General features: G+C 34.2%; 1 protein-coding gene and 2 long non-coding RNA genes across 3 annotated transcripts in view; all 3 read left to right on the forward strand.

Moving 5' to 3' along the window:
- The first annotated feature begins 289 nt into the window (after positions 1-289).
- Positions 290-1,426, forward strand: LOC130048100 (uncharacterized). Its single transcript, XR_008796928.1, has 2 exons — positions 290-520; positions 698-1,426. It is a non-coding gene; the product is annotated as an uncharacterized LOC130048100 (long non-coding RNA).
- A 2,890-nt stretch (positions 1,427-4,316) lies between these two features.
- Positions 4,317-19,246, forward strand: part of LOC130048101 (receptor-type tyrosine-protein phosphatase alpha-like) — a 34,043-nt gene continuing 19,113 nt past the window's right edge. The window contains exons 1-4 of the mRNA XM_056144261.1: positions 4,317-4,425; positions 8,446-8,631; positions 11,895-12,095; positions 12,459-12,662. Coding sequence (XP_056000236.1) covers positions 8,529-8,631; positions 11,895-12,095; positions 12,459-12,662 — 508 coding nt within the window. The 5' untranslated portion in view covers positions 4,317-4,425; positions 8,446-8,528. The remainder of the gene's footprint in view (positions 4,426-8,445; positions 8,632-11,894; positions 12,096-12,458; positions 12,663-19,246) is intronic.
- On the forward strand, positions 16,303-19,225 carry LOC130048102 (uncharacterized). Its single transcript, XR_008796930.1, has 2 exons — positions 16,303-17,633; positions 17,811-19,225. It is a non-coding gene; the product is annotated as an uncharacterized LOC130048102 (long non-coding RNA).

Genomic DNA, 19,246 nt, shown 5'->3' on the forward strand with positions numbered 1-19,246 from the left:
TAGGCGGTGGGTGCCGTACGTCGCTGGTTCGACCCCGGGCTGGGGCGAAAATTTTCAGTGCCTAGTTGTGATTATTTAGTGCTTTATATATATATATATATATATATATATATATAAAGAAAGAAAGACGGAAAAATTATATTTTTAATTGCTTTTGGAACAGTACCATTCTATGGGCTTAAAATTTGAAGGAATGTGAAAACTGATAGCTGCAAAACTACCATGGGTTATTTCTAACATTTCCTCAATGCATTTCCCCACTCCTTGTATATATTAACAAGACAAAGCGGAAGTCATTATAACATTCAAGGTAGGTAAAAATTCCAATGATTCTATTTGCAGGATTTCAACAAAGAAAGAAATTACACAGCTGTACACGTTAACTTATTCTAGAAAAAAAACTGCATTCACAGAAACAGAATTAACTCGCTCATCTGGTAGACTGACGTCACAAGGATCGTCATGTTGACCAATCCGTTCGAACGAGATAGGGTAACTGAGTTTTATAACTTGATATGGGGTAAGTCATGTTCTAGATAGATGATCAATTGTCTAAAACATATGAAATTGCCACTGAAATAAAAATATAGAGCACAGAATGCATAAAGACACCTTTTTCAGTTTTTTATCAAACAGAACACATCAACAATCATGCAGTCCTTTCCTATCTCAAACTATTGGGGTCTATGTGTTTCAGATGAAGTGTCTCCAGTACTCGCCAAACAAGGGAGTGGACATCGGTTCTCAGACAAGCAGACTGGATGTGTATGAGGACTACGTGCTGATACATGTTTGTCCAATGATACGTGTCACTATCTCTCTCAGCACTGAATCTACAACATACAGCGAATTTTATCATAAATAACACTCTAAAGAACTTCATCATCATTCGTTACTATTGCAACCGTGTAGGAAATCAATATGTAAAATTTCACTATCGAACTAAATAAGGTAGACGAGTACCATTGCTGCATTGTTTGGCAATGACTGAATCAAGCAATTGTATATTACTACATGATACAATGGGAGATGGATCTTTGGATGTGAGAATGGTTCTCAGGTGAAAACAAAATTGACCCCCATAATTCACAGGGCCAAATAGAGGGGAAACACGTTGACCAACTTTAAATAAAAAGCGCTGAAAAACATTAGCGTACAATTGAATCCAAGTGTGTTTCAATGACGACACTGTTGTGAATTACGTCATTAGCTCTGTGTGCCGTTCACGTTTAAATATTGATGACACACTACTCAAAAACCCAAAACACCAATGTTCACCACACTTTCAGATTAAGACATAAGGTTTGGAGATAAGTCTATCATGTTTTATCATATATGGCCATGAACACCCATGAGAATGAAGCCAGAAAAAGTCAACATTTTCCAATGTTGATTTTGTTTTGTATGACATAAAACATTTACTAACTTTGATTTGAGGTTTTTAAAAAGAATTGAAATAGTGATATAGACGGATTTACAACCATTACCGTTCATCGTGGTTGCTTATCAGTGTTGTGACGTCTGGGTATACTAGAAGAAGATACATCTACAATCTGAATATATGTTAAAAATTTGTTTCAATATGACATTTGATCTTGACGATAGTTTTCCATTGTGTGTATGCCATGCCTTCATAGTGTATAATTGACATATTTTGCCAAATTTTGAAAAGTTTATTTTTGTCCTTTCTCTTCGAAATTATGTTTTGTCCGCTACTCAATTTGTTTTTGTATACTATAAATGCCAGAAAAAATATATCTTAAAAATACAAGCGCAATGTTATCTAATTAATGCAAGCATCTGCAGCAAGACCACATGTTGCTTGTGTAATCAAGGACTTTTTTGTTCAACAGAATGTTGATGTCTTCCCTTGGTCAGCTGTTTCCCCGATTTATCGCCAATTGAGCACGTCTGAAATGAAATGGAACGACGTCTACGCCGTTTACCAAATCAGCCAGTGACATTGACTGATTTAGGCCAGGCGTTAACCAATATTTGGGACAACATCTCTCAAGCATTTTTGAACACGTTAGTGACATCAATGGGGTGCCGTTGTTCAGCATGCGTGAATGCAAATGGTGGTCACACGCGTTATCAACTTTGTTAATTCACGTTCTTTGGAGTGTGCTGAAATTGGCGTTTTTCGACATTAACATTAATGGATTATGAGATATTGTAACGAATACATTTGTTAACAGTATTACAAAAAATAAAATTTGTACATTGTTATAATTTATTACTTTTTCATATATTACATGTACTTTCTGCTAGTATATTTGATATATATATAAAAGCACTAAAGTTCCAACAACACCCGATACCTCAAAGTGTCGGATCCACAACATGGATACAAGGTCAAATACAAAAAAATATACAAAGCACTAAAATGACCAACGACACGAAAAACGAGATTGTCAAATATTCGGGACGACCCGTCCCTTCTTCAGGACAAACGAAAACAATTGCATAATGTGGTCAATATCAACAGAGCATAATAACAAAAACTACATATAAATACATCTTGCACTACAACTACACTAATCTGAAAACGTATTTACAACGCAGACTACATGTTTTTGGTCTTTAGGCTTGCCAATTAATGTTAAAAGTGGAGCAAATTAGGTCATGCCTCATTCGTCCAAAGATCAGCTCTTTAGACGAATCTAGTTGTAGTGCTAGATGTTTTTATATGTAGTTTTTGTTATTATGCTCTGTTGATATTGACCACAATCTCGTTGTTCGTGTTGTTGGTCATTTTAGTGCTTTGTATATATATATATATATATATATATATATATATAGATAGATAGATAGATAGATAGATAGATATATAAAAGCACTAAAGTTCCAACAACACCCGATACCTGAGAGTATCAGATCCACAACATGGATACAGGTCAAATACAAAAAAATATACAAAGCACTAAAATGACCAGCGACACGAACAACCAGATTGTCAAATTTTCGGGACGACCCGTCCCTTCTTCAGTGACACAAGTATATATATGTATATATATATATATATATATATATATATATATATATATATATATATATATGTATATATATATATATATATATATATGTAAAGCACGGAGATAACAATGAACTCTTAAATGAACATAAGTGCCCTAAGTGAAAAAATATTCAATTTAAAGCACAGAAAAATTCACTTTATTGGGATACTATTTCCACCCTTACCCGGGGTTGAACTCACGACCTGCGGAACCAAATCTCCTAGCAGCATGTAACCAGCTCGCTAGACCAATCGACCATCTAGTCAAGTCTACAAAAACTTGCTTTCGATGACGATGAATTCTCGCCACGCTGTCACACGCTACACGGTCATTGAGAATGGAAATGGGATACTGTTATTCAACGTACCTTCAAGAGAATCATACATGATACACATTGCACTCGAAATATTATATATAAAGCACGGAAATAGCAATGAACTCTTAAATGAACATAACTGCCAGAAGTGAATAAATATTCAATTTAAAGCACAGAAAATTTCACTTTATTTGAATACCCACTTCCACCCCTACCCCTGGGATGAACTCACGATATATATATATATATATATATATATATATATATATATATATATATATATATATAAACGATTCGGATTAATTTGGAGATTTATAAAAGTGTACATCATTGACGGTTAACAATGACATATTCTAGTAAGAAAACATTTCTTAGAAATTAAAAGCGGAGATAAAACATGCTATAATAACTCATGAAATATATACCATATATTTCACCCCAATAAAATTTGGTTTCATCGATTTTTCCTTAAAAATACGCAAACTTTGTATGATATTTCATGATATTTTCCCAAATCCGAAATTCTTAGTTTTTTTAAAAAAAATACTTTAGCGACATATCTAGATTAGATATCTAATAACAAAATTGATGTTGCAATACTGCACGCTTTGGTATTTTTAGGTTAATCAGACTGCACTATACTATCCGTCAATTTTAATATCTATGAAATTTCTATTTTGAGTGACCAATGCATAAATATTTATTGTATGTGTCATACATCTCTGATATTCCGATGGTCCTATTTTGTCATTCTCCTAATTTTGTATTCTTTTGAGGAATGGTTGCTATTCCTTTTTTTTTTACCTCCCATAGTGAATTATAACATGGAAATGAAAGTACCGTGAATTTGTATCAGCAATGGAGTTTTCGGGCGGACGGAAGTTTTATTAGCACTTTCCAAAGTGACATTATAATCCAACGGGAAATGGTCCCTCATAATTGGGCGTACCAAACGTCTTCTTTCCTGAGGAAGTGTTGATGTCGTTCAATAATGTTTTATTTTATCATTGTGTGTGAGTATCATGACGATTCTTAACCTCAACTGCTCATGGATTACATATTTCTATGTAATATTGCTCACTAGATCAGTAGGTAAGTGATCGTTCTTAAATGAATTTATTAACTTTCCAATAAAAGGGCATGTATGGATAATGTAGTAATTTGGCTCAAACGATTAAAGGTGATGATAGAAGTATTGAAAACTGATTTCAATGAACAAATCAAACTGCATTATGATCGGTTTCTTTTCTTTAAAAACAAGTAAATTCATTTATCTTTTGCATTGAAATAACATATTCATGTGACGTACGCTTTAATTTGATAAAACAAAAGGGCTTTGCGCTAGATTTTCTATGAAAAAGATATTTCCATATCCTTTTTAACATACCAAGATAATCTGTAGCATATTTAAGAGTGGAGCTGCTCTCCGTGTGTTTTATCTTTTTCTTTCGTTAACTCTGTGCTAAAATTACTATATTGCTTGGTATTTCTGCAGGACATTAATTTAGGGTGCACCTGTCAGACTATGTACTATTAACTGTAATGGATATAAACACTTAATATGCCATGGCTACTGTGTTTTAGTTTAGGGTAAATTGTATTTGGAATTGTACGCATAAACATGAGAATAAAAATATCTATCTGTGGACTTCAACTCGATACTAAGATATATTGACAACGTTTTATCTATTAACAATAATCAATTTCATTCATTTGTCGATTCGATATACTGTATCCCTGTGAACTTGAAATAAGACACCGCAGAGTCCCTCATATCTGTTTCGTAATTAGATTGATTGATATATATTTTTTTATCATTTAACATCCCTCTAGAGAATCTTGCACTCATATAGAGACGTCACCATTGCCGGTCAAGGTGTTTGTCGAACTTTTTATTTTGTATTCCCTATAGGAGTTCTGATATTGATAACTATTTCTTATCATTACCTTTATATTTCAAGAATTTCCAAAATACTTGAATGGAAATATTTTGTTTCTCATTTGTTTGATTATCATATTTTTCGACATATCGTTTTAATAGACACTTGTGATCATTGACGTAAAGACTGGTTTATTTGTGGCGGCCATTTCGCTAAGCAATTGTAGATCGAATACGTGAACGTAGCACAGCTGATCGTTTCAATATACATTTTACAATTTGTGGTTGACGAAAATATTTAATCGTAGTTCTACAAGTGATCCAGGGCTGTCGTAAGTGCTCCTACATGCACGCAAACGAGTCATTTGACCGCTATGCTAGCTCTATCGGATATCATTTTATGATTGTGGTTACCTGGCTGAGTTTGTTGACACTATGGAGGAACAAAATAATCACAATGACTTGCTTTAACAAAGGATTATTGTGCAGTCCGCTACGCACAGCAAAGCCTACATTAATGTTAGTAGGCACAATTAAATGTAAAGACATTAAATTCATCGTTTCATTCTTATATTTCACAACTACTTACTAATTGGGAAGGGGAGTCATTATATCGAACATTGCGTGTAATAGTAACAAAAACAGTTGTCAACAAGGAGAAGGATTTCTCTATGCTTGCTTCACCATTAATGTACATGTAGATATAACATCGGGTAGAATTTTCAAGACATTAATTCTTGTATATGTGTTCAGACATTAAAACTTTTCTTCGGTAACAGTTAATCTATATCTGTGATTGATCACATTTATGATCAATATTTCTTTTATCACTATCTAAATGCAACAAACTAATATCATATACATGTCCATTGCAATGATAGATAATACATTTGTTTAGGAAACTATGATAAAATATCATAATTTTGTAATGGGGGCGGGGTATCCCAATGTTCCAAGTGGAGCTTTTCTTTAGAGTTTGATGAAGGTCGATATTAATTTATTATAATACAAACCATATACACAAGAAAGAGACAGGTCGTCATCGGACCCTTCGGACAATATCAATAATTTTAAAGCAATGATCTGCATAATCTACATCATCACGTTTAGCTGGAAGTATATATGTCTACACGCCAAATCAGAAAAAGATAAAAACTCAAGGAAACAATAAATTTCGAGTTTCAGGAATGAATTGAGTCCGTGAATTGTTTGAGATTCATACGGATATATCAATAATGTAATCCCGCATTTTACAAAAAAAATTAAAACAAGTGCATGAAAGGCAACTATACCCAATAGTGATCAATGTCATAACTCCCACAAGGAATACAAAATAAAGAGCAAAAACGGAACTCTGGACTTACCAGAAGTGAGATCAGGTGCCTAGGAGGATTGCGTATCCCTTGTCGACCGGTCATATCCACTGTGAGCCTCATGTGCCGACCACACAAACGCAGCAATCCGCAGTCAAAGTCAGTGTGCAAAGAACGGCTTAACAATCGCTATGAATCAGGTCTAACAGCATTTGACCCTATGGTATGTTATATGGGCAAATTAGATTATTATATTGGCAATAGAAATTTTAGAAATGCTGACTTCAAACGAGACTGTTGAAACCCCTGTAACATCAACTTGTTTGTCAGTAGCCTGCCTCAATTTACATACAAATATATTACGCAGAACACCCTTTAGGGTATTGATTCAACTGAGATATATAAATGCTATATTCAGGTGATAATGGAGTATTGCTACATATATATGGGGAGTTGATGATGGAGAAGCTGAAATCATTCCGTTTGTCATAAAGACGAGTTTTTAGTTTCCAGCCAATATCCATTTTCATGGAAATATCCATTGTTTAAAGTGTTTTCGATGAAGGATAGGCCTATCCTCTTTCTTTTATTATAATTTTTAGATAATGATATATTCTTTTCTTATTCGGTTTTTTGGTCCTTTGAATGTAAGGTGAAGATAACGAACAGCGATCAATCTCATAACTCCTACAAGCAATACAAAATAGATAGTTGGGCAAACACGGACCCCTGGACACACCAGAGGTGAGATCAGGTGCCTAGGAGGAGTAAGCATCCCCTGTTGACCGGTCACACCCACCGTGAGCCCCATATCCTGATCAGATAAACGGAGTTATCCGCAGTCAAAATCAGTGTGCCAAGAACGGCTTAACAATCGGTATGAAACACGTCAGACAGCATTTGACCCAATGCGAGGTTGTATTGACGAACTAGATCGTTATAACGACCATAGAATTTGCCAAATGGTGACTTCAATCGAGGCTGTTGAAATGTCTGTACCATCAACTTGTTTGTCAGTAGCTTACCTCGATTTAAAAACTTACTATACCCAGAACAAGCTCTTGCATATCGAATCAGTTGAGATATATAAACACCATATGCAGGTGATAATGGAATATTGCTACATAAATGTGGGAAGTTGACGATGGAGAAGCTGAAATCATCCCGTTTGTCATACAGTTGAGTTGTTAGTTTACCGTTAATGTCTACTTTCAATAAAATATCTAAGTATGAAGCAGAAGTGGACGACTCTGTGGTGTCCTTTATTTCGAGCTCACAGGGATATATCAAATCGATATACGAATGAAAGCAATCATTGTTAATAGACAAAACGTCAATATGTTTTACTTATTGATGGAAACTTGATTCATTTTAGCACATCAATACACGGTATTTGAAATTCTATAAAATAAATCTTTATATTTTTCATGATTACTTTTCGAAGTTTAAGTTTCTTGAAAATAAAAAAAGAGAAAAAACCTATCATTCGGTTTAACCCTCTAGAAATTTTCTGAACGTTTCAAAAGAGATCAGGTTCAAAATGTTCATTATTTTTATTGGCAACATGGAAATATATTCATAGATTACTGCAGACGATATGGATATAATCGAAATCTTGCAGAGATAATGACTGAATATTTCTTTCCATAGTAAAATTAAATTTGAATTTACCTTCACATAGTATAGAGTTCTACAAATTCAGACGTAAATCGTAAGTGCAGGGACTATGGCATGTTTCGTGAAACGGTCGCCGAACTCAACGTGATCGTAAACGTAATGGTATGTTCACGATCTACCATCAGATATCTAAACTAAAATTTTACAGAGTGTGTTTTAGTTGTCTTGTTTATATACCCCATATCATTTACATCCTACTTTATTATGGTGAAATCAAATTTCCATTCGTTGATAATTATCTAGGGACATCACTATTTGTGTGGAAACACGTTTGACAGTCATCAACTAACGCTTCCTTTGTCGCCAGTCTTGGTTGTGATGACGACATGGAGACCTTCCCTTTGACCAATGATGGAGTTAATCAGTGGTGGTCTGTTGAGCTACACAATATTTTAATAATTGGTTGGATCTATGTCAGCGTTGGTACTGGTAATAAAATTTTTATACTTCTTCTCGATTTCACCAGTACTGCTTAATCAATAATTGAAATAATCTCTTTGTTTTTTATTTCCAAAAGCGGATTATGAAATGTATGTTGAAAATACTGAACACCAAAAACCCTTAAAGTACTTCTGTCTAACTGATCGAAGAAAACTAAGATCACTTCAACGATTGATGACATGTAAATGTCCAATATTGTGATCGAGAACGTGAATAGAATAACTATTCGTCAAAAAGGAAATGGATCATTGAAAATATTTGATGTTAAACCAATAGGTAAATACAGAGGGATACAATCCTAATTTCCATCAAACATATCCTCTGTATACATCGTTCACTTTATCTAATTTACTCTACTTTCCTTCAAATTTAATTCTCTTTCTCCAAAACTATATTTCATAAAGATTTTCTATTTTTATCTGCTTTTAAGCAAATAATGAAGAATATTACATAAATTCAATGATAGAAAAAGAACGATTTTATTCGTCTATTTATGCTTCACTATCTTCCTGCCTTTGTTTAGGAATATCTCCTTTGAGTCAAACGATGGTACTGAATTATACGGATTCCGAAGCCTTAGACGGCAACTTGGACACATATTACCATTCAATAGAAATCACCCAGGCCTCCTGGTTCCTGAAATTGGATAAAAGCTATGCGATGAAATGGATGCTTTTATCAGTCAGGGGAAGTAAATGTTTGATAAGTCATTATAAGTATACTTGTTCAAATGAGAGGGATTCACAGCGGATGTAACCGGTCGAAAAGGAATGTTTACTCCTCCTCCTCCTTCGCACTTGACCCCACTTTTGATATCTCGAGGAGTATGTGTTTATCATGTTCTCTAATGTTGATGAGAGATAAGATATTTGAGATTGATCACCAATTGTTGTATTCAATTCCTTGTAACCAATCAAGCGTAAAACATGATTTTCATATGACCTTCGAAATTTCACAAGTTTCGTTCGATTCAAATGTATAAAGCTCACGGCGGGTGTGACTGGTTGACAGGTACCCCATTTCTGGTATATCGAGCAGTTTGTGTTTGCCAAACTAACTAGTTTGTATTGTTTATAAGATTGATGAGATTGATCACTGTTCGTTATCTTCACCCTTCATTCATTGAATTGACCTGAATTTTCTCAATATGTTGTAATCCCATTGTGATCTGGGTTGGAAAGGTCCTTGCTACACCTTGCTCTAAAATATAAGACACCATGTCAAAGCAGGTGTATCAAGTTAAAGATCCCTCCCTGCTCAAATTCCATAAGAGCAGTGCATAGAGTTGAATTTTTAGCACTTCACTGGCAATGGTGATGTTTTAATGTGAGTGATATTGTTTTCGAGAGGGACCTTAAACAATATGCCATTTATCAATCAATATCCTATAATGAAAAAAAAAAGGATTTTAAGGAACAGTGATCAATTTCCTAAATACTATAAAGAATATGAAATATAGAGCAGGTCAAATACAGACCCCTTGCTGTTTCAGCAATAGTCATATCATGTCATAACATTGCCTTTGTAGGGCTCAGAATTACAACTGTATTTTAAACGAAATTGAAATTAATTCCACTTTTGGTAATCGTACTTAAACTCAAACTGTCCATTCAAAAACGAACTTCAAAGCCATGGTTTAGTTTAGACACATTTTATATTCCGGTCAATGGATCGGATGAGTATGCGTTACGTACACATGTACCTATACTGGATTTCTAAACTTCATAATACCCTTACAAAGATAGATTGCTGGATCTAGTAAATGCTCTACCAAGCCACTATCTTTGCTACTCACAAAAATATAAACAGGTTTGAAGGAAAAACGTCAAAGGCACTGTGTCACTATATACGCTAGAAGTGGTGCAAATTGATTGTGGACTGTGAAAACTTCTAGTAAACTTGAATTCGCAAAGCTTTTAGCAAATGAACATCAAAACGTATTAATTGTCAACACTTTGTACGACCATTCCTCACGATATATTAAAGACTGAAGTTTTTTTTACATCATAAAAAGTTGTTTCTTCAACAGAAATAGAAAACGGAAACATTCATATCTAGTGATCAGTGACCCAAACAACTATTTTGTTAAACATCACTCTTATTCCACGCACAAGTTCTCTATAGTTGAAAGCAAAAATATGCTGGAGTTCCTCATTGACAACATCATCATAGTCTTTGGTGATCAGGTCTTCCAATAGTCTGTTGGAATTCCCATGGTCATGAATTGTGTTCCTTTGTTAACTTACCTTTTTGATATTTTTGTGATGCAGAATTTATTCCAAAACTTCTACGTGGGAAGAAAATATATCTTGCTGTTACCACGAAGTCGTGCACTTCTGCTTTATACTTGGATATGTTCTTGAAAATATACACAGATGTTAACGGCAAACTAACAAGTCAACTTTATGATAAACGGGATGATTTCAGCTTCTGAATCGTTAACTTCCCATATTTATGTAGCAATATTTTATTATCACCTGTATATGGTGTTTATGGGACTTAAGTAATTCAATACGCAAGAGTTTATTGTGCGTATCATCAGTTCTTACACCGAGGCAGGCAGGCTACTGAGAAACAGGTTGATGATGCAGGAGTTTCAAAAGTCTCGTTCAAAATCTGCATTTCACAAATTCTGGTGTCGATATAACGATCTAGTTTGCCTATACAACCTATCATTGGCTGACGTTTTTCATACTAATTGGTAGGCCGTTCTCTGCACATTGATTTCGACTACTGATAACTCCGTTTACCTGATCAAGACATTGGGATCTTGACGGGTTTGACTGGTCGACAAGGTATCCTTACTCCTTCTAAGGACCTGCTCCCACCTCTGGTATATCCAGGGTCCGTGTTTACCCAACTCTTTATTTTGTATTGTTGATAGGAATCTTGGGATTGATCAGTGTTCGTTATCATCTTCACCTTTCTTAAGGTACCCAGGAGGAGCAAGTATTCCCTGTTAATAGGTTGGGCACATTTTAAGACCTTTATCTTGATGAGGTGATATATGATAAACAATTGCTATACACTCATGTACTCTAATCATTTATTTGATGTCAAGAGCTCTTTCTTTTATGTCTAATCATGGAATAATGTCATTTTTGTCATACAGCTCTGGGGTACTTTTTATAATAAATCATTTTTATTATAAAATATATATCATTGTAGAATATATCATTCTCCGCTATTCATAAACTGTACTCACTGATTTAGTATCTCACATTGATTTAAAACATTCTCTCTTATATCAGGACATTATGAAATACATGTTAAAGATGGTGACCTAACAACCAGCACGTCCACACTGTGTCGGAAGTTCAGTTTTACCGGATCAGAGATCTTAAAGGAAAACGAAAAGGCCTTGGAATGTTACACAGAATTGACAGGGAATATAATTATAATAAGAAGAACGGATTATGGACCACTGAGGCTGTTTAAGCTGTATCCCATAAGTAAATTTGATTGAATATTTATAATTCACTAATGCTTTGCCAGTAATTGATCATCCGTTCTATAATATTCTATTAATATTTATCAATCTAAGTATTGTGAAATGTAAACTACATTTTAACTTGACCAAAAAGCATAGAAAAACAGGTTGATTCACACAAATATAAATAAAACTGTATATTTCGATAGTTTATTTCAAATAATGGTAGGAACATTTATATCCGCAAAATCATTTTGATTATGAGAGATATGATTCTGATTCCAGTTACAACTATTTCTAGGCCATGTATCAAGGGAATTATTCTTCGATTTAAAACAAGTATCAAATGATTGCCTGTCTTACTGTAATGAAACTATACTTTTAGTTTGTCCCGAAAACCACTACGGACCAAACTGCGCTAAATGCAAAGCAGAGTGTACATCCTGTAGTCCTATCACTGATGTATGTTTCGACTCCACGTGTGACCAGAACACAGGTATATGTGAGGGTTGGAAAACAGAAATGGTTACACACAGCATCGCCTTTGACGAAGACACACCTATTACTAAGGAAATAAACGTCATTCAAGGTATCCTCTTATATTTTATAATTTCTCTGATATCATTCTGTTCGTTATCATGAGTGCGCTCTGGTTTTCTCTTTTGTTCGTTACTTTGATTTTGGGTAGATGTGTATGTGAATATGCATTCAGGTTTTCAATTCTGAAGAATCAAGTTTTCATTGTCATTCAAACTTTTTAAGAAGGGTATAATACTTTTGTACTTGAATGACACCTGGTTCTTGACTGTTCAATATGACCTTTGTGATGGGAAGTTTGTAGTGTTCAACCACGGCCAACGGATTCCAGGGATATTAATACAATATCACATGTTCACACAACCGTAGAAGTGAAAACCACGGGTGTTTTAAATTGAAGTTTAAATTTTTTACATTCTTTGTCACTTTAGTAACCAAACTGCGTTAAATGCAGATGGTAGAACACAGCAAATAGTCGTATCAAAATAAATGAGGCACTCAACTTGATTGACCAGCATTTTTCAGTTTAAATATGGTTCGTGTTCGTACTGTACAGAAGTATATACCTGTACGTGATTAGAAATTTACCGTCAACTTCGATATATATGTTGTTGTTTTTTTTAAATCATGTCACGTTTATATTCATACCGTAATATGCACGGGTATATTTCAGTAGAATAGCAATACACTCTTTATGATCCATCATCAACTTCCCATATTTATGTGGTAAAATTCCATCACCACTTGTATATAATGTTTACGTATGTCAACTGATTTGATTCGTGAGAGTATGATCTGCATATGATCACTATCAATCGAGACAGACTATTGACAAATGAGGTAATGTTACAGAGGTTTACAGAGTCAGGATTTCGCACATTATATGGCTGTTATAAGAATCTAATTTGCAAATACTAGCTCTCACTGGGCCCAATGTTTCATGTCAATTCGTAGACCGTTTGTTACATGTTGATTTTGACGACGGATTTCTCCGTTTACTTGATCAAGATACAGGGTTCATGCCTGATGTGACTGGTCGACTAGGGTGATTATTCCTTCTTGTCACCTGATCCTACATGTGCTATGTCTGGTTTGTCATTTTAGTTTTGTATTCTTTATTCGATTTATATGATACTGACTCATCCTAGGCACCTGATCCCACCTTTGGTTTATGAAGGGGTATTTGTGTTCCCAACTCTTGATTTTGTATTGCTTATATGAGTTATGAGATTGATCATTATTAGTTATATTCACCTTTTCATTGATGAATGTTCGCTGTCCTCATTTGTGCATATGCTTAATCAAATAAAATGAATTTTTGTTTTAGAAGATGGTCATATTTTTGCTAACAAAAAGTGAAAATAACCATTCAAAAATTAATACTATCAGGTTACATCATTGGGTCAAATGCTATTTGTTTCAAACTAATTGGTAGGGCGTTCTTGGCACAATGATTCTGACAACGAAGTATTCCGTTTACATGATCAAGATATAGTGTTCAGGACAAGTATGATCGGTCGACAGGGGATGTTTACTCCTCCTTGGCATCTGATATCACCTTTTGTATATGAAGGGGTCCATATTTGCAAAATCTCTATTTTGTGTTTCTTGTGGGAGTTGTGAGATTGATCGATATTCGTTATCTTCACTTGTTCATTAAACATGCCTTCTATTAACGATTTTCAAATTGAATATTGCAAACGTTTATAACGTATAAGCTTTTTAATTCCATACTTTCATTGAATCCATATTCTTGAAGTGCAAACTAGACATATTGCCAAAATAAGGTAGTTCAATAGCAATTAATAAAAACAGGTGATTTGTGGATTGGAAAACAGAAATGACTTTTCATATCACTGCCTCGGACGAAGACACGTATTACTAAGGAAATGGACGTGATACAAGGAATACTACGATAACTTATAATACACCTCATAATACATTGTTAGCGTGTAGTGAATGTTTTGCTGACAAATGTTATGATTCTCTTGTGTACGTAATACAATCAAACATATTGTATTCTATGCATACGTTCTTTAGCAAATATATTTGTGGTACGAGCGTAATGAACACATGTGAAAGTAACATTTATCCTCATGCAGAGGCTACGAGAGTCAGTAATTCATAATGTCTTCTCTCTTGTTTTTTTTTTCAGCAATATAACAAATACCACTCAACAGTTAATGATTGATATATCTTACCATGTGTATACTTCGCCAATGCCTGACGATGTATGTGTACGTGATATAACTATTTCAGAAGAAACGATAACTTATCTCTTTATCTAGTCATTTGAAGAAAAGAGATATAGGACTGAGCTGAACAAAATACATAAGAACTACGCCTTGAGGAATAGTAGAGATTCTCGTGACAAATATAAAGTCAACTATGATGAATTGCTTTATCCCGTTAGAACGCCTCATATGACTGATGGATTTCCTTCATAAAGTTAAATTTTTGATGCGGAACCACAATTCTACGACCCCTGAAGCTATGGCGGAAACAATAAGTTTTATGTGCATCTGCTCGTCCGTCATAGCATAGCACTTAAAGCGCAAAATGTAACTTTATAAAGATAATCTTAAGGTGGCGTTGTAAAACATTTCTTGTTAGTTATCAATTGAATTCATGATGAGAATTTAGAAACCTTAACACGTACATTCGTTTTAGAATTCTCACCAGGAACTTGTATCGCCTGCATTCCAGAGGTTCAAGTCTGCCTACTCTGCACCATGCATCAGCTGCCTTACAGATGTCAGTATAAATGTCAAGAGATTTGCTCTGGAGAGACTTGTAATGGCATGGAGGTAAACTGCACAAGAATAATGTGGAGAAGAACGGCTTCCTCGATTGTAGTAAGATTATACAAGGATAACAAAAAAAAAACTGCTCGAAGCACGTATACCTTTTTACTTTTTTACAATACTGATATCTGAGTATACTTTAATGTAATTGATTCCAATGTTATTGATGTTTTTAAATATATTTTTAGGTTTATCGATGAATGACTGTACCATTAGTTGATTTGATACAACACCCCTTTTCAAACATGAACACGTTTTCAAAACATATCAAGGTTTGGGTAACGGGGAGTTTTATAATACACTGTACTTTATTTCCTTGTAGGATATTTTTTCGAACTTTTAAGATTCACTTATACTTATAACACTCCTTTAGTGTGCAAGGATTTGAATACGTAAGGAATCGCGCTACTTTCCGTAGTTTATTCCTGACATTGAACAACTCCTGGTGGTTCCTAGAAGTAAACCATAGATATGAGGTATTTAGCTACTTGTGTCTGATTGGTTCAAGTTTCAAATTGTTTCAATTGTTTGATGAAGTAAAATGAAAAAGACATCTTATTTACTAGACAAACTATCATCGTTACAAACACAGCAGGGGAGACGGATATAACTTGTGAATTTGTTGGAAGATATAAGCCTGTATATATATATATATATATATATATATATATATATATATATATATATATATGTGTGTGTGTGTAAATTGTGTTTTTGAAAAATCACAGTGTCTGGTATAAGATATTAAAAGAAATAGAATAAACAGTACACGAAGTTAAAATTATAACGCAAGCACTTTCATTTTATAATCCTCAGGCGTTTACATTATATATATATATATATATATATATATATATATATATATATATATTAGTTTATCCATTCACAGGTCTTTCTTCCTATACTAGTGACATTAAGGTGAAGACATTCCGGCCCAAATAGCGCCGGGAGGCTATAAAAATCACGAAAGTGTGTACTTATTCACAATTATGTAATCTAGTAGATTGTCAATGTCCTTCGGTATCTTTTCACGGTTTCTGTGAGTTTTTGCTTCAATATTATGGTTGTAGCCATGGTTATACAAACGTAGGAGGATCTTAGGACAAGGGTTATGCTATCCTAAAGTTAAGATGAACGTAGGACGTTTCCTAACTTTAGGAAACCTTCGAGAACCTGCCTTAAGACTAAAACGTGTCTTAAGGTATTCAATGTATAATGAAAGGATAATGAACAATTTTGAAGGATTTTTGATTGTTAAATAATGATGAAAGTGAAGCAGATGAAATTCACATGAATGGTAAATGATTAGAAGATGACGGGTTTGCACTTAAGACTTTTTGGAAAAGTTGTCTGCCCTTTGTAAAAATAAGAAAAATCTAATTTTCTAAAAATGTGTGTGGTCAATGATTAATTTTATTTTATATTTTCACTAAGAGAAAGTGTTTGTAACTTTCTACCAAGAGATTTGTATGAAAATATAATTTCTTTTTAAAATATTGTAATAAAACATGCTTTTCCGATATACTTCAATGTTAAATTGTAGGTGAAATAAATCAAGCAGTAAACAAAATTTTGAAAATTCCTATGGTGGATTATATTTATCTGATGAACCCTTCAAAATGATACCATGATTACAAAAATTCCAACATCCGTTTATTAGATATGATATATGGTCATTATACATTGAATACCTTAAGACATACTTAAGGCATGTCTTTATCCTAAGATAGCTTCGTGAACATACCTGCGGTGTTGTTTTTATTTATGTGGATACGTGGTATAGCTACAAATAGTAAAAAGCTAATTTTATATATATATTTATAAAGACGGAAAAATAATATTTTTAATTGCTTTTGGAACAGTACCATTCTATCGGCTTAAAATTTGAAGGAATGTTAGAACTGATAGCTACAAAACTATCATGGGTTATTTCTAATATTTTCCTCAATGCATTTCCGCACGCCTTGTATATCATAACAAGACAAAACGGAAGTCATTATAACATTCAAGGTAGGTAAAAATTCCAATGATTCTATGTGCAGGGTTTCAACAAAGAAAGAAAGTACACAGCTGTACACGTTAGCTTATTCTAGAAAAAAACTACATTCACAGAAACAGAATTAACTTGCTCATTTGATAGACTGACGTCACAAGGATCGTCATGTTGACCAATCCGTTCGAACGAGATAGGGTAACTGAGTTTTATAACTTGAAATGGGGTAAGTCATGTTCTAGATAGATGAGCATTTGTCTAAAACATATGAAATTGCTACTGAAATAAAAATATAGAGCACAAAATGCATAGAGACACCTTTTTCAGTTTTTTATCAAACAGAACACATCAACAATCATGCAGTCCTTTCCTATCTCAAACTATCGGGGTCTATGTGTTGCAGATGAAGTGTCTCCAGTACTCGCCAAAGAAAGGAGTGGACATCGGTTCTCAGACAATCAGAATGGATGTGTATGAGGACTACGTGCTGATACATGGCTGTCCAATGACACGTGTCTCTATCTTTCTCAGCACTGAATCTACAACATACAGCGAATTTTATCATAAATAACACTCTAAAGAACTTCATCATCATTCGTTACTATTGCAACCGTGTAGGAAATCAATATGCAAAATTTCACTATCGAACTAAATAAGGTAGGCGAGTTCCATTGCTGCATTTTTTGGCAATGACGGAATCAAGTAATTGTATATTACTACATGATACAATGTGAGATGGATCTTTGAATGTGAGAATGATTCTCAGGTAAAAACAAAATTGACCCCCATAATTCACAGGGCCAAATAGATCAACTTTAAATAAAAAACGCTGAAAAACATTAACGGAGAATGGAATCCACGTGTGTTTCAATGACGACGCTGTCCTGAATTACGTTATAAGCTTTGTGTGTCGTACACGTTTAAATATCGACGACACACTACTCAAAAACCCAAAACACCAATGTTCACCACACTTTCAGATTAAGACATAAGGTTTGGAGATAAGTCTATCATGTTTTATCATATATGGCCATGAACACCCATGAGAATGAAGCCAGAATAAGTCAACATTTTCCAATGTTGATTCTGTTTTGTATGACATAAAACATTTACTAACTTTGATTTGAGGTTTTCAAAAAGAATTGAAATAGTGATATAGACGGATTTACAACCCTCACCGTTCATCATGGTTGCCTATCAGTGTTGTGACGTCTGGGTATACTAGAAGAAGGTACATCTACAATCTGAATATATATTTAAAAATTGTTTCAATATGACATTTGATCTTGATGATAGTTTTACATTGTGTGTATACCATGCCTTCATAATGTATATTTGACATCTTTTGCCAAATTTTGTCCTTTCTCTTCGAAATCATGTTTTGTCCGCTACTCAATTTGTTTTTGTATAATATAAAGCCAGGAAAATATATCTTAAAAATACAAGCGAAATGTTATCTAATTATTACAAGCATCTGCAACAAGGCCACATGTTGTTCGTGTAGTCAAGGACTTTTTTGTTCAACAGAATGTTGATGTCTTCCCTTGGTCAGCTGTTTCCCCGATTTATCGCCGATCGAGCACGTCTGAGATGAAATGGAACGATGTCTACGCCGTTTACCAAATCAGCCAGTGACATTGGCTGATTTAGGCCAAGCTTTAACCAATATTTCGAACAACATCCCTCAAGCATTTCTGAACACGTTAGTGACATCAATGGGGCGCCGTTGTTAAGCATGCGTGAATGCAAATGGTGGTCACACGCGTTATCAACTTTGTTAATTCACGTTCTTTGGAGTGTGCTGAAATTGACGTTATTGGACATTAACATTAATGGATT

The sequence above is a fragment of the Ostrea edulis genome, chromosome 7 (genome assembly GCF_947568905.1).
Source record: "Ostrea edulis chromosome 7, xbOstEdul1.1, whole genome shotgun sequence".
Lineage (NCBI taxonomy): Eukaryota > Metazoa > Mollusca > Bivalvia > Ostreida > Ostreidae > Ostrea > Ostrea edulis.